The sequence below is a fragment of the Chaetura pelagica genome, unplaced genomic scaffold, assembly GCF_000747805.2.
Source record: "Chaetura pelagica isolate M959 unplaced genomic scaffold, ChaPel_1.0 scaffold314, whole genome shotgun sequence".
NCBI classification, from domain to species: domain Eukaryota; kingdom Metazoa; phylum Chordata; class Aves; order Apodiformes; family Apodidae; genus Chaetura; species Chaetura pelagica.
This window is the reverse complement of record NW_009953218.1, coordinates 568,477-581,001: the sequence shown is the minus strand read 5'-3', so window position 1 is coordinate 581,001 and position 12,525 is coordinate 568,477. Positions and strand designations below refer to the sequence as shown.

Sequence of the window (12,525 nt, the reverse complement as noted above, 5' to 3'; positions counted from 1 at the left end):
AGCTCCTTTTTACTGTACTGATAGTGAAATTCACCTGTGGATTCCCAAGCACTCTTCCCATTTCCCACAGACCCCAGCTGAACGTGTTGCCCTTTCACACAGCCCGGAGGAGCATGCTGACCTGTTCTGCCCGTGCAGCTCGCCTTGCTCTGCAGATCTCCGCTCTCCACCACGACGTCCACACCGTACTGCCTCCCCGGGATGAGCCCCACGCCATGGATGAGGTGCTCCGTGGTGTCCTTCTCCAGGCTGGCGTTGAGCAGCAGGGCCGAGCGGTTCCACAGCAGCAGGCGGTACCGCTCCCAGTCTCCCGCAGGGGGCAGCCAGGTCACCCGCAGAGACCTCAGCCAGCCACCGCCAGCGGCTTGCAGCTCGGAAACTCTCTGGGGAACTGAAATGCAGAGATCGAGGGTGATTCTGACGTGCAGTACTTCTGGCAAGACGCACCTGCACACTGGCAAAGCCTGTCTCGCAGCACACCTATTGTAGGAGTGCTTGGATCAGCCAGAGCAACGTGAGGTACCTTGTTACGACAGCTGGCATAGAGGTAATTTTTACTTTTCCCCACACAAACCACTCATTTTTTCACTGCTGGTTTCTGACATCAGAAATGGGGAACCCTTCTTAGGGCAGGCAAAATTTCCCACATACACTTCTTGGATGCATCTTGCAGTTTCCACTTAAGTTTCCCAGCTTTTTCCTGGACTTACGTTCACTTAACATCTGTCAATTAATTTTTCAAAGCAAAGGATAAAACTTCAACCACTATGGGCCAAATTCTGGTCTCAGCAAGTAAAAATGCAAAATCTGATGGCTTCTCCACAAAGAAGGCCTTGTATGCCCTAGTCCCTCCCAGCTGTAAGGCACTGAGGTTCCAAACGAGGTTCATTAAAGTCTCCACTTTGTCTTGTCCTCCACTTCAAGGCTCCTGGATTTACATGACCAAACTTCCTGCCCTACAGCTGCAGGACACACTGGGCCACTCAAGTTTTCTGATTTCCATGGAATGATTAAATATTAACCAAACCAAGCGGAGACTGGAGGACAGATGCAGACTGTTACGTTAGGATACCCATAGCTTAGACTCTCAGAGATCAGCATTGAAGACCTGAGACCATCAGCAAATAGTAACTACAAGGCTAGAATCATGTCCTCATGTTTCCTCTGGCTTAGTTAATATTTAATTGCTCAGTACTTTACAAAGGTTTGAGAGATTTCTACCAGCACCAGAAAATATTTACCAGTTTATTTTCCCACAGGCACAGATGGGTATCAAACCTAGATGTCCCACATGCCAAGGTATATGGGAGATGTGTTTCAACTGCTGAGTGAGTGGATGAAAACACGCACTTTTGTTACAAAGCTCGGATGTACTTAAATCATAACAGCTGAAGTTCAGCCTCATCAGACTGGCTGGACATCATTACACCCTTACGGTACAAAGTTTCAGTCCCTGAGAAGTCCATATTCCCTGCCACAATATTCCCAGTCAGGTTCTGCTGTCATAGACACCCTCTCAAAACACAGAGATGTTGATTATGTTCTTGAGCACCACCCTGCTCTCTCTGTGAGTTACAGAGGGATCCAAGGAGTCTGTGTATGTAGACCCAACAGCCTGGATTTACAAATTTATCTTTGGCCACAAAGTTTCTGCTGAAGTGACTATGTTTTCAAAGCTCTTGGTGTCTATGGAAAAGTCAAGGGAAGGAACTGCACATGATCAGCATCCCTGAAAATGGGACTTCTGGATTCCCAATTTTGGAAGCACTGAGTCTAGGTCACAAATTTGGGGACCAGTGGTTTAAGTGAGGGCCTGAAGCTCTCCCTTCAGATGGAAATGGCATCTTAAAGGTCTTTAATGGTAGGGTAGACAAGCAAAGAAGACATGAATGTAACCAATCCAGCTTTGTACTTACTGGACATGAGAGGTTTTTCAGGTCTCTTCCAGCCTGCACTGAAGATGGGATAGTAGCTAGGTACATCAAGGATGTGCCTTTCACATGAGATGTGTGGTTGCAGATGAAAAATGTTCTCTAAAATAAATACTCTGCTCTCTCTCTCTCTCACGCGCACATGCATTTTATATTTTTTGGCTCTGAGTCTACTAACAATTTATGTATGTATCCTTCACTCACTTATATATTTTTTCCCAACTAAATTCTACTTGAGCTGCCTGTGGGGATACATGCCTATACGGCTAGCAATGCCATGCAAAAATTGTGCCACGATTCTTCAGGTTCAGAACTCATACAAGAGATACCTGAAAAAAAATTATTGTTCTGAAAGAAGATAAACAAAACACAACTCAGCTCTACCCAGGCTGCCACATGCCTTCCTTAATCCATGCTGTTGGTCGTAAAGAAAGCCAAAACCTAATTTTTTCCTATTTGTAGATTTGTGTCTGGAGCAAGGGGTAATATCAGACCTTTTGTAAGTGCTTAAAAATCCATTAACAATTTGACTACACGCAGACTTCCACATAATGTAATTAATTTTATATACTATGCTGACCTGATTTAAAGATAGCAAAGCTGGTCAGAGAAGGAGTAGTGTGGAACAGTTTTGTAACAGACTAGCCCAACTATAAGTTCCAAAATGCATTAGTGTTTCCTGCTCCCAAGCTCTGCTGTAGCTGCTTTTGGCTGCCAGATTAACTGCTGCCAGAGAGTCAGGAAGGGGTACTCCCGGAACAATACTGTGCTCTTTATCTTATTTTGCCTGGAATCCAAATCATTCTGTCTCCCACAGTGATTTTCTACCAGGCCAGTGTAGGCAAAAATAGCATTGGTTACAGTGTTCTTACTGAAGCAGAAGACTTACATGTCCTGCCAGTTGCCATCCGATCAGTAAACAGTTCACCACTGATTGTGCGGGCAGTAACCTGATAAAGGCGTCCTGGAGTCAGCTTGTCAAAGTGTGTCTTTGTGGCCAGCGGCTGTAGAGTTTTGACTTCTTTAACTGATCCAAGATGAGACAGAGTAATATTATAGAAACTGAGGGTTCCTGAAGGTCTTCTCCACTTAACTGTTAAAGCATCTACGCTGTCATCATTAGTCACCGTCAAATCTAAGACTTCAGCGGGGGCTAAAAAAAGAAAGTAAGAAAGAGATTAAAATACTTCCACCACAGAACATGGAAGACCTGCTGTCTACAAACTGCAATAGTTAGGTTTTGCATTTAAATGGTTACAAACTGAACCATGCCCTATTTAAGATGTTCTACTGCTGAGAGTGATACCTCTTACAATGACCTCTTGTTTCACAGAACAGAAAATCTGTTAGCCATGTCTGGACTCACACTAGTCATTTTTATTATACAACAGACCAGGCAGATGCTCCTAAGAACAGAGATGCCTACACATATTTTGGTAGAATAAATATTATAGCATCATTGGAGCTACATCTGATTTACAGCAGTGCTAGATAGGCTTGGAATCAAACTCCTTTATTCAAATGCTCCATCAAAAGAAAAGCATGGCTGTGCCACCTCCAGTACCTTAATTTCTCAGGGTTGGGACAGACTAGGTACTGAAATGGAGGACCATGCCGAAAGCTTGATGGAATGCTTTCATGTTCTGAGAAAACCTGCAAAATTTAAAAATTTTTGTACCAGCAATAGGAAGAAGTAAAACATTCTGAAGAAATAAAATTTTTAAAGAGTATAATCACCAGAACAGCCAGTGACAGCTAGATGACAACAGCACCCATTTGTGTGCACTAAACATCACAATATTGTTCACTTATTAATAAATCATGTTCACATGGTGAGATTTCTGTAGAAATTGCACTGTACGTTTTCCAGAAATTAAGGAAATCAAAGGCATGTTCTTGTTCTAACTTATATGAATGTTTTAACCATTGGGCTCTAGCAGGACGTCATCATATCTTTCTCTCTATGACCACAGAACTCTATTCTGAAAAACTTTCCTGAAAAACACCTTCATTTCTAAAACTCTGTTTCTGAAAATCAATAATTCTCTGAAAAACAAAAAATCCTCAAACAACACTGACATTCAGTTTTAAAATTCTTAACCTGCTCTACACTTAGTTTTTTCCTACTTCCTTTTCAGAAGTGCAGTTATTTTGCAACCCAGAAAGTTTTGGGTTTTTTCAAAACTCTCAAGTGCTACACCTCCCACGCAGCTAAGTAAGAATCATCGAAATAAACTGTCTTCAATACTGTGAAATAACCACACTACACACTGCCTGAATTCACTGAAGAATTCAGATCAACCTCTTTCACAGATATGAGGTGATACCAGGGCACTTGGTCTCGGACTCTTAAAACCTAAATTTACATGTTTAATGGAGCTGTCTACATTAAGCAGTGCACCTACTTCAGCTGCAGATACCCATGAAGCTAATTTTGCTGCTAACTTTTCTGCAATAGTAACTTAGGGAGCTTAGTAAGTTTCTAGTATCTCTAATTCGTTGTCTATAGCCTTTGGAAATACCTGCCAAAGGTAATTCAGGCACTGAGGTGGGAATATAAACTTGGTACATGAATCATTTATCATTCTCCAACACGTCCTGTAATGTTATTAGATTATGGCCTAAGCTCTTGTTCTGTTGTGATGAATTCTGAAGTCATACCTGTCCTGACAGTTTGAAAACTGCTGCTCTCCAATCCTGCAGCCTGGGTTATGATAGAGAGGTTATACAGGTGGCCAGCTGTGAGTCCTGAAAAAGTGTAGGAGGTCTTAGGAGCTTCTTGGTGAACCTCATGAACTGGGACATGATTATCCAGTAACACCAGCCTGTAACGATCCACATGCCCAGAGCCAGGAGACCATGAAGCCTGGATAGTGTCTGTCTTGACACTGACCTGAATACTTTTCACAGGGGATGGCACTGTTGGAATAAAAAACACGTGCTTAAGGTCTAATGATTATCTCCACAATTTCAGCAATTTTTAACATATGTACTTTTGAAATATGTTCAGTTTCTTTAGGATTAGTAAAACCCAACCCCAAACTTATGTCCCAATACATCATAGCAACTTGCTTCCATTCTCAGCGAACAACTCTAATCAATAGATAGTTATACACCTTGCCAGGTAAAATAATAATATACGTGTGTTAGCTTTAAAATGCAGAACTGCAAAACACCGTAAATGGTTTTATTTAGATTAACAACAGTAAAATAAGTTCTACCAGTAGATCCACTTATGTGAAGTTCTGGGGCACTCGTATTTCCAGCAACTGCAGTGAGGACAATGTTGTATTTATTCCCAGGGATGAGATTGGAAAAAGTGGTTTCTGTTCTTGAAATCCTTCCTGGTATGGAGACTTCTTGAATCTTCTTATTATCATGATCAAGTAACAGTAGGTTATAAAAGTCCACCTTCCCTGAGGAAGGATCCCACTGAACCTGTAAGCTTGTGGGAGTAGTGTTTTCCTTTTTAATTTCAAAATGAGGTGGTGGTAAGGGATCTGTAATTAAAAAAAAAACAAACACACAAAAAAACCAACAAAACAAACCAACAAAACATTAATTAGTATTTCTTGTATTGGGATTGTCTGAAGTTCTACCAGCAGCACAAAAAAATTCCAAAACTCTCCCTTTATCAACATCATGCTGCCAGTTGCTTTTCAAAAAGTCATTTTGTTTACATTTATAAACATCATAGCTCTAAAATCATCTACAAAAGAGTCCTGTGGAACTCAGAAATGTTACCTATGCATATGCGTACACACACACTCACACACACACACAGAAAAACACTTCCAGTTGTGGATGTACACAACAAGCTTGGAAATCTGTGGCTAGTACAACTGCAACAACCATAAAATGAAACAGCAAACACAAAAATCCAGCAAATTATACTCAATGCCTCTGTGTGATGTAGCTGTATAGATCCAATAGTACCCGTGGCTTCCATTCCCTAGTGCTCATGCTAAATGTCTTATCACTAATAGGCATGAGAATGTACACATTTTGACGGGCAACAACCCCTTGTTTTTCACATTAACTTCAAACACTTCAAACAGATCCTTATAGAATATGCTTCTGCTCTGCTGTAATATCGTTCATATAAATTAGAAAAAAAACGTTACATTGGATAACCTTTTAGGAACTATATTTCATTGGGAATATTTCTCTGAGAAACTCTTGGTGTTGTTATTACAGAGCTCTCACATGAAATCATCTGTAAAATACAGTATCTCTAGAGAGATGGAAAATATTGCCCAAACCAAAAGACTCGGGTTGCTTGCATTTCCACGTGTATTTCATCACTCACAGGACTGCATGCAAATCAGAAGAAATGTATTACATGTTGATGTACTAAGGTATTGACACTTATGCCTTCCAATAAGGTTAAGCAATAGCAAATTAAAAAGGCATCGTGAAACAACCCAAAGCAGTAAAATCCAGCATCCACAAGTTGGGGAGTTAAAGAATAAAGGTTTTCCAATAATTTAACAGCTACATTTGTCTTTCACATGAGCACACTTGTGATGCTCTTACCTAGCATCAGACAGGGATTGTACAGTGTGCCCAGGCTGAGAATTGAGGTCTCTGTATGAATAGTGCCTTAAACACAGAAAAATAAGACAGTTTTTCCAATGCAGTTATTGCTGCCTGGTTCTCTGATCAAGGAAGAGCTTTCTGAGGAGCAGTTAAACCCTTTGCACCATCCAGGCTTTGAAGAAACACCTATAGGCTACTAGACCCAGGATGCTCCTACTGCTGTATTTTAGGAGGTAGGTGTCCTCTCAGCCTTTGCAGTGCAGTTTTTAATTACTTCTTACAAAGCTCTGCTGAGAACATACTGGTGCCAGATTTTGGTGGTATGCTCTGTCAATCAAGTATATTAGTAATTTCAAGGGAATATCTCCCTTCTTGGAGACATTCAAAAGCTGCCTGGACATAGCCTGGTCAACTGGCTTGGACCAGATGACCTCCAGAAGTCCCTTACAATCTCAATCAGTCTGCGACACTGCGATTGTGAAAATTACCATGTCCCTTTGAAACCTGGTCACTGCTTAAATTCAGATTACTGCTTTGAACCACGGAGATTCTAGTGCTCTTCAGAAAAAGAGATGAAAACTAAATTAACGAAATAAACAAATAAAATAACTATCTTATTTTTTTGACCCTTTCTTTAAGGGCAAACTGACTCTGATTAAATCTGAAAAAATAAAAATAAAATTAAAAAAATTAAAACTCAAGCCAAAGACCAAGCACATGAAACTTCGGGCCAAATAGTTAAAACTTCACCCAGTTACAGCAACTGAGACAGGAGGTTTTAATGAAAAGTGTCAGGAAACCTTAACAATAGGCTGGACTACCAGCTCCACCTATAATATATACTAAGCTACTAAAGACTATTATGCTGGCAAAAGCAATAGCGGGGGTATAAACTTGTTCCTTGAAGGCAATTGTTCTAAGCAGAAAGGTCAAACTTTAGGAGTCAGAAATAAATTCCAGCACTATGTGTGGTCAGATGCACAGACAGCTGAGGAAGTATGAATTTGACTGTTATCAAGAGAACAGTCATAACTGTCAAGAAGCTCAATTCTCTCTCTGACAAAGTTAGGTAAGGTTGACTGACCACTAGTCCTGCAAAAGTAATCAACACTGTAACTTGCATTATTTGCCAAATCCTGCAAAAGAAGACATCTCCTACATTTTTAGAGGCATTTACACTGTCTTGGGTAATCTGTCTTCTAAGGTGCATTAGCAAAGAACAGAGTTGCGTGCCTAGAAGGTGAAGTTCAGAAATTCAGACTTTATCTAATCTATCTGGTCCAGAAAACAAAACACTCAGTGCTTTGTACATCCGCTAGAACAAAGGAACAATGAGATTGGGAAGTGCCTGGGCTGAAAGAGCCCTGGATGGAAACAAACACTTAAAAAGCCATTACATTGTTATACAAGTCTCTGTTGGCAAGGGTACAACACTGATATATCACAGAAATAAAGTATTGTCACAGAGATATTTTTATATCATTTGATACTATATGAATTAATGTCTCCTGGTCTTCAAAGAAATATTCCAGAAGACTTAATGTTTGAATTAACTTGCACCTCCATTTTCACTTTTTGGGAAGAGGGGATGCTGCTACAGCATCAAGAGCACAGCTGCTACAGCTACATTTTATAGAAACAATAGGTATGGCTATGTCCAATCCAAATTACATGACCTGCAAATACAGCCTGTAAGCACAGAAACAACCCTGCCTTACGCAGGAGAAAAAAAACAATCTGAGAGATACATGCCCTGAACTGAGTAAAAAGGAACTCCTGCCATTCTCAGCCATCTTCCTAACAAGTCAGCCACATTTTTATTCGGTTTTCCCTATTCATAAAATGGTAGCCTACTTCCCAAGGACTGTTCTGAAGATGAAGTAAAGAGGGCTGATTTAATTGTCCTTATTAAGTACAAGTACCCCTTTCTTTGGGATGATATGCAACCCAGAAAATCTTTAAAACATACTTATCTTCTTCTTGTACTCTGCCTTTTGAGACAATGACCATAATAATCACGAGATTAGGGACGACAGGATTATACAGCCTACAGTTAGAGCCATGTCACAGTAGTTTTTCCTACAGATGGCTAATAAATCAGATTTGTACCAAATAATTTGAAATTTACAAGAGTGAACACATGGCCAGGCCATGCTTCTGGTATTTACAGAGTTACATATTATATGGAAAAATACTCTACCAGTCTGTGTCTTAGAAGGTAGGATTTGTAACCTCTTTTCATTCAATTATTGAGCAGTTTTTCTGACAAACAATTATTTACCTATTAGTTTCCTCAGTAAAGGTGGCTTGAATTAGGCAGCAACATCACTGCAATATTTTTGTAGAAAACAATGTTGAAAATGGCATTCACAAGCCTATTTATAGATCTGTTTGAAAGAAAGGGGATTGCCTAGTTGATTTTGATGGCTCTAAAGACCAGTATTTCAACTCTGAATTTAAATTCAGAATTGAAATTCATAAATTTAGCTGTAATTTAGGAACTGTTAGTATACTATTTTTTTTTACTATGATTTTAATTAAAGACCTAGTAATTCACTAAAAATACATTACTGAAACAGTTATGCTAGACATTTGGAGAACTGAGAGTTTTTAAAGTATTTTATCTGAAATAAGAAAGACACAAACGTACTATCTTTTGTTGTAGAGTAGCTCTAAGTCACAGAAAAAGTTTTATTGAGAACAATAAAGAAAATAACATGAAAAGACCAACAGGTGCATATGTTGTCTCAGTTTTACAATGTCAAGCATGCAGACTAGGTTGCATGGTTTTATGAGCTGTAACAAACGGTAAATATTAATGTGAAATAAGTATGCAGACTTGTGCCTATAACATCTGTAATCTCAGGTTTGCAGTGGAAAATTTATTTGTAGCTCAGAGCTGATAAATGGTGTTATCATCTTTTTCTTCATTTCCTAGTCTACCAAAAGAGCCAATATTGCACATGTGTTTGCCTGCCTGTGTATCCTGGCTTTTATAGTGCATATGGGATTGTATTTTCCATCATTCTGAAGGACCTATTTCAGTTCTGCTCTAGAGGAGCCATTACTAGAGGAGTAAATACTCTCCATTTTAAATTGATAACCCACAGATAAAAATTTCCTCAGCAAAGAGACATCACCTTAGTGGACTAGTGCAGATTATTTCAGTATTCCATACAATATTAGATTTCAGATCTGTGCATCCACAAGTGAAGTAGAAGCTGCCTCTACTCAAAGATTCACAAAGTGCCTGGCATTACTTGAGAGTTTCTATACTTTTGGTGAGCTGCACATTTACTGTATTGGATTATCAAACTTCCAAACAACATTGACTTAACTGATTGTCGTAACTATGATTCTAATATGAAATTAAATATCCAAAAGGCAAGATTAAGTTAGGGGTTTGGTCCTCTCCAAGCCTTCAACTGACAACTGCAACTATGGGACACAGTATTCATCACTTTCATCTCAAGTCCTTAGTCAGAATAGAACACACTCAAAATTTAAGAATGTTTTAATTTTTATTTTATAGGCTTAGCTACTCCACTGCTTTGTATGAGAAACATGATGGAAATTGAACTCATAACAGGAACGAGCACATGAATATTTTAACTGGATTGAACATGAGCAAAAAGTTAAAGTTTCTGAACCAGGTATATAAATTAATCTGCAACTTTCTCTACGTACATTTATTATACGAGGACATTATAGATCAGTACCTCATTTTTCAAAAGTAAACATATGAGATGGGACTCCTCTCACTTAACGCCAACCATTTAAACTTCAGGTGCCTGGTTTAACTTCGGATTCTTTTAGACTGGAGAAGGCTGGGCATCTCCAAAGTACAACTTAGCCCATCTTTCCTAGACAAAGAGCTCAGGAAAGGAACCTCACTGAGTACCACGTTCAGACATTATATGTTTAGATCACTCATGATAGCTCAGTTCCGCTACCATTCAGATAATTGGGAATTCTGTTTACAATGTGGCTGAAAATATTGATCATACTTGCATATTCACAGGATAATTTCCAGGAACACATGCCTATGGACATCAAAGTACAAAGAAACAGGTGAAAAGGAGCTTTCAGAAAACTGATTTAAAACGCTGCCCCTAGTGGAAACATACAGAGGGATAATCCTCCCTCACTCTGCATTGACAGGTACAGTATTGACAGTATAGCATCGGTTTCTGACAGACATAACAAACCCTATATACTCTTAAGAAAAAAAAAAAAAAAGGACAGTTTTTTGAGCTACTTTGAACACTACAAAACAGTGCAACTGATGTGACTGAAGCAAGGAAATCAAGGAATCACAGAGCAATTGGAGTAGCTCTTTGCAAGAAACCTTCACAGTTCCTCTGCTCCTATTTCATCCTGATGACTGATCTCTGCTATCCAATATCCAAAACCAAAACTCACTTCAACTATGGTCCACCAAATTCCAATATTTTAACTTAAACTTTAATCAGTCTTTACACTCTGACATCAGCTACATAGTGTGACTATAGTTACCATCTACTTCAAATCATTTTTATCTTAGTCTTGCAACCTCTATCTACTGATAAAAAAGCCACAAATTATATGTAGAAGCTACTCTCTAAATGATTATGAATTAATCAAAATGTGGTCTAAAGTATTATCTTTTTCTTTACTTCTACAGGAGTGTTCAATAACATGCCTCTACTATCCAGTAACATTGGTGATTCGTACCTGTCATCCAGATAACAGTTGATTAATTCAATTTTCAAATTACAAGCTGTCAATAATAAAAACAGCTGGCATGATGCATGCCAGATTTAAACCACTGTTTGCATAGAAACCATTGCTCATTTTTAACAACTGGCACGACTTGTGCTTAATGTGTGGCTATCACACCAGCAGATTTGTCACTTGTTTCTTTGAGTTACCAAAGCAAATGAATGGAGGGTATTTAGTGCATATATATGGTTAGCAAAGGGAAGAGTCTGACAGTAAAGGACATCTCTGAACTGGTAATTGTTAAGCATTTGGCTGCTGTAATCTTCAGTACTAATACTGCCGAGTACCTGTCTGAAACTAACATTTGAGGAGCAAATTGGGAGGCATTTAATGATGGATTTTAATGGACCTCATTTAAGACATCTGTTTTGAGTCCTCTGTTACCACCAGTAAGAGGCTGGACAATACTCCATTTCATAATCTTTAAAAAACCATTAATACAGGTAGAAAGAGTCCAGTTCTGTCACGGAAGCTGGTGGGCTCAGTGTCTTGCATTGCTTCACAGATGAGTTGTTCCCATGCACACACAACAACACCCACAGAAAGGGGTCCCTCCTTGGCAGCACTCTGGCGGGCTGCTGGAACATTTTTACAGCCAGTCCTGAATGTGACACTGTAAGTGCTGTGCACAGCACTGTTGTACATCATAACACCTCACTGGCTGTAATCAGGGAAAGCATATAAGCAAGAAGTTTCAGCCTTAGTTTCTGACTTTTAGACTAAGCTTTGACACAATAAAAGTACAGAAATAGGCTGAACGAGTAAGTTATCTTTGAACGTGATGTACCTGCCATGAAACAGACCGTACTTTTAACACGGTAAATAAGCTGTCACCTTAGAAACTACGAAGCCAATAGGTCTTCATGAGCACAAGGATTTTAAGTGCTGCTACTTCTTAAAAGCATCCTGCTGGACGGCAGCTTGAGGGAGTGACAAAAACCTTCTCCCAGCACCCTCTCCTTTCACACCTGCCGGGTTAACTTTCGCCAGCAGTCACTTCTGGCGGCTGTGTTACGGATACAGGTGAGCAGGACAGGTACGTTCAGCAAACACCGCCGGTTCAGGGCAGCAGCAAACGAACGCAGCGCCCTCCCCGCCCTGCAGCCGGCCGAGGCGCGGGCACGGGGAAGAGAAGCCCCGCGTCCCTCCCCGAGCACCTGCCCTGCCCTCCGCCCCTACCTGTCTGCACGGAGACGTTGACAGCCTCCCCGCCGCCCAGGGGCTCGATGCGGAGGTGGTACCAGGTGCCGGGCTCCAGGTCCCGCAGGGTGCAGCCGTGGGAGCCGTTCCCGGC

General features: G+C 40.2%; 1 protein-coding gene across 1 annotated transcript in view; it reads right to left on the bottom strand.

The window, feature by feature from the left end:
* PTPRB (protein tyrosine phosphatase, receptor type, B) overlaps positions 1 to 12,525 on the bottom strand; it is a 58,588-nt gene that overhangs the window by 31,195 nt on the left and 14,868 nt on the right. Inside the window, exons 4-8 of the mRNA XM_009997758.1 lie at positions 12,411 to 12,522; positions 5,153 to 5,431; positions 4,593 to 4,850; positions 2,821 to 3,084; positions 122 to 391 (exon numbers count right to left, since the gene is read on the bottom strand). Of these exons, the coding sequence (XP_009996060.1) occupies positions 122 to 391; positions 2,821 to 3,084; positions 4,593 to 4,850; positions 5,153 to 5,431; positions 12,411 to 12,522 (1,183 nt within the window). The remainder of the gene's footprint in view (positions 1 to 121; positions 392 to 2,820; positions 3,085 to 4,592; positions 4,851 to 5,152; positions 5,432 to 12,410; positions 12,523 to 12,525) is intronic.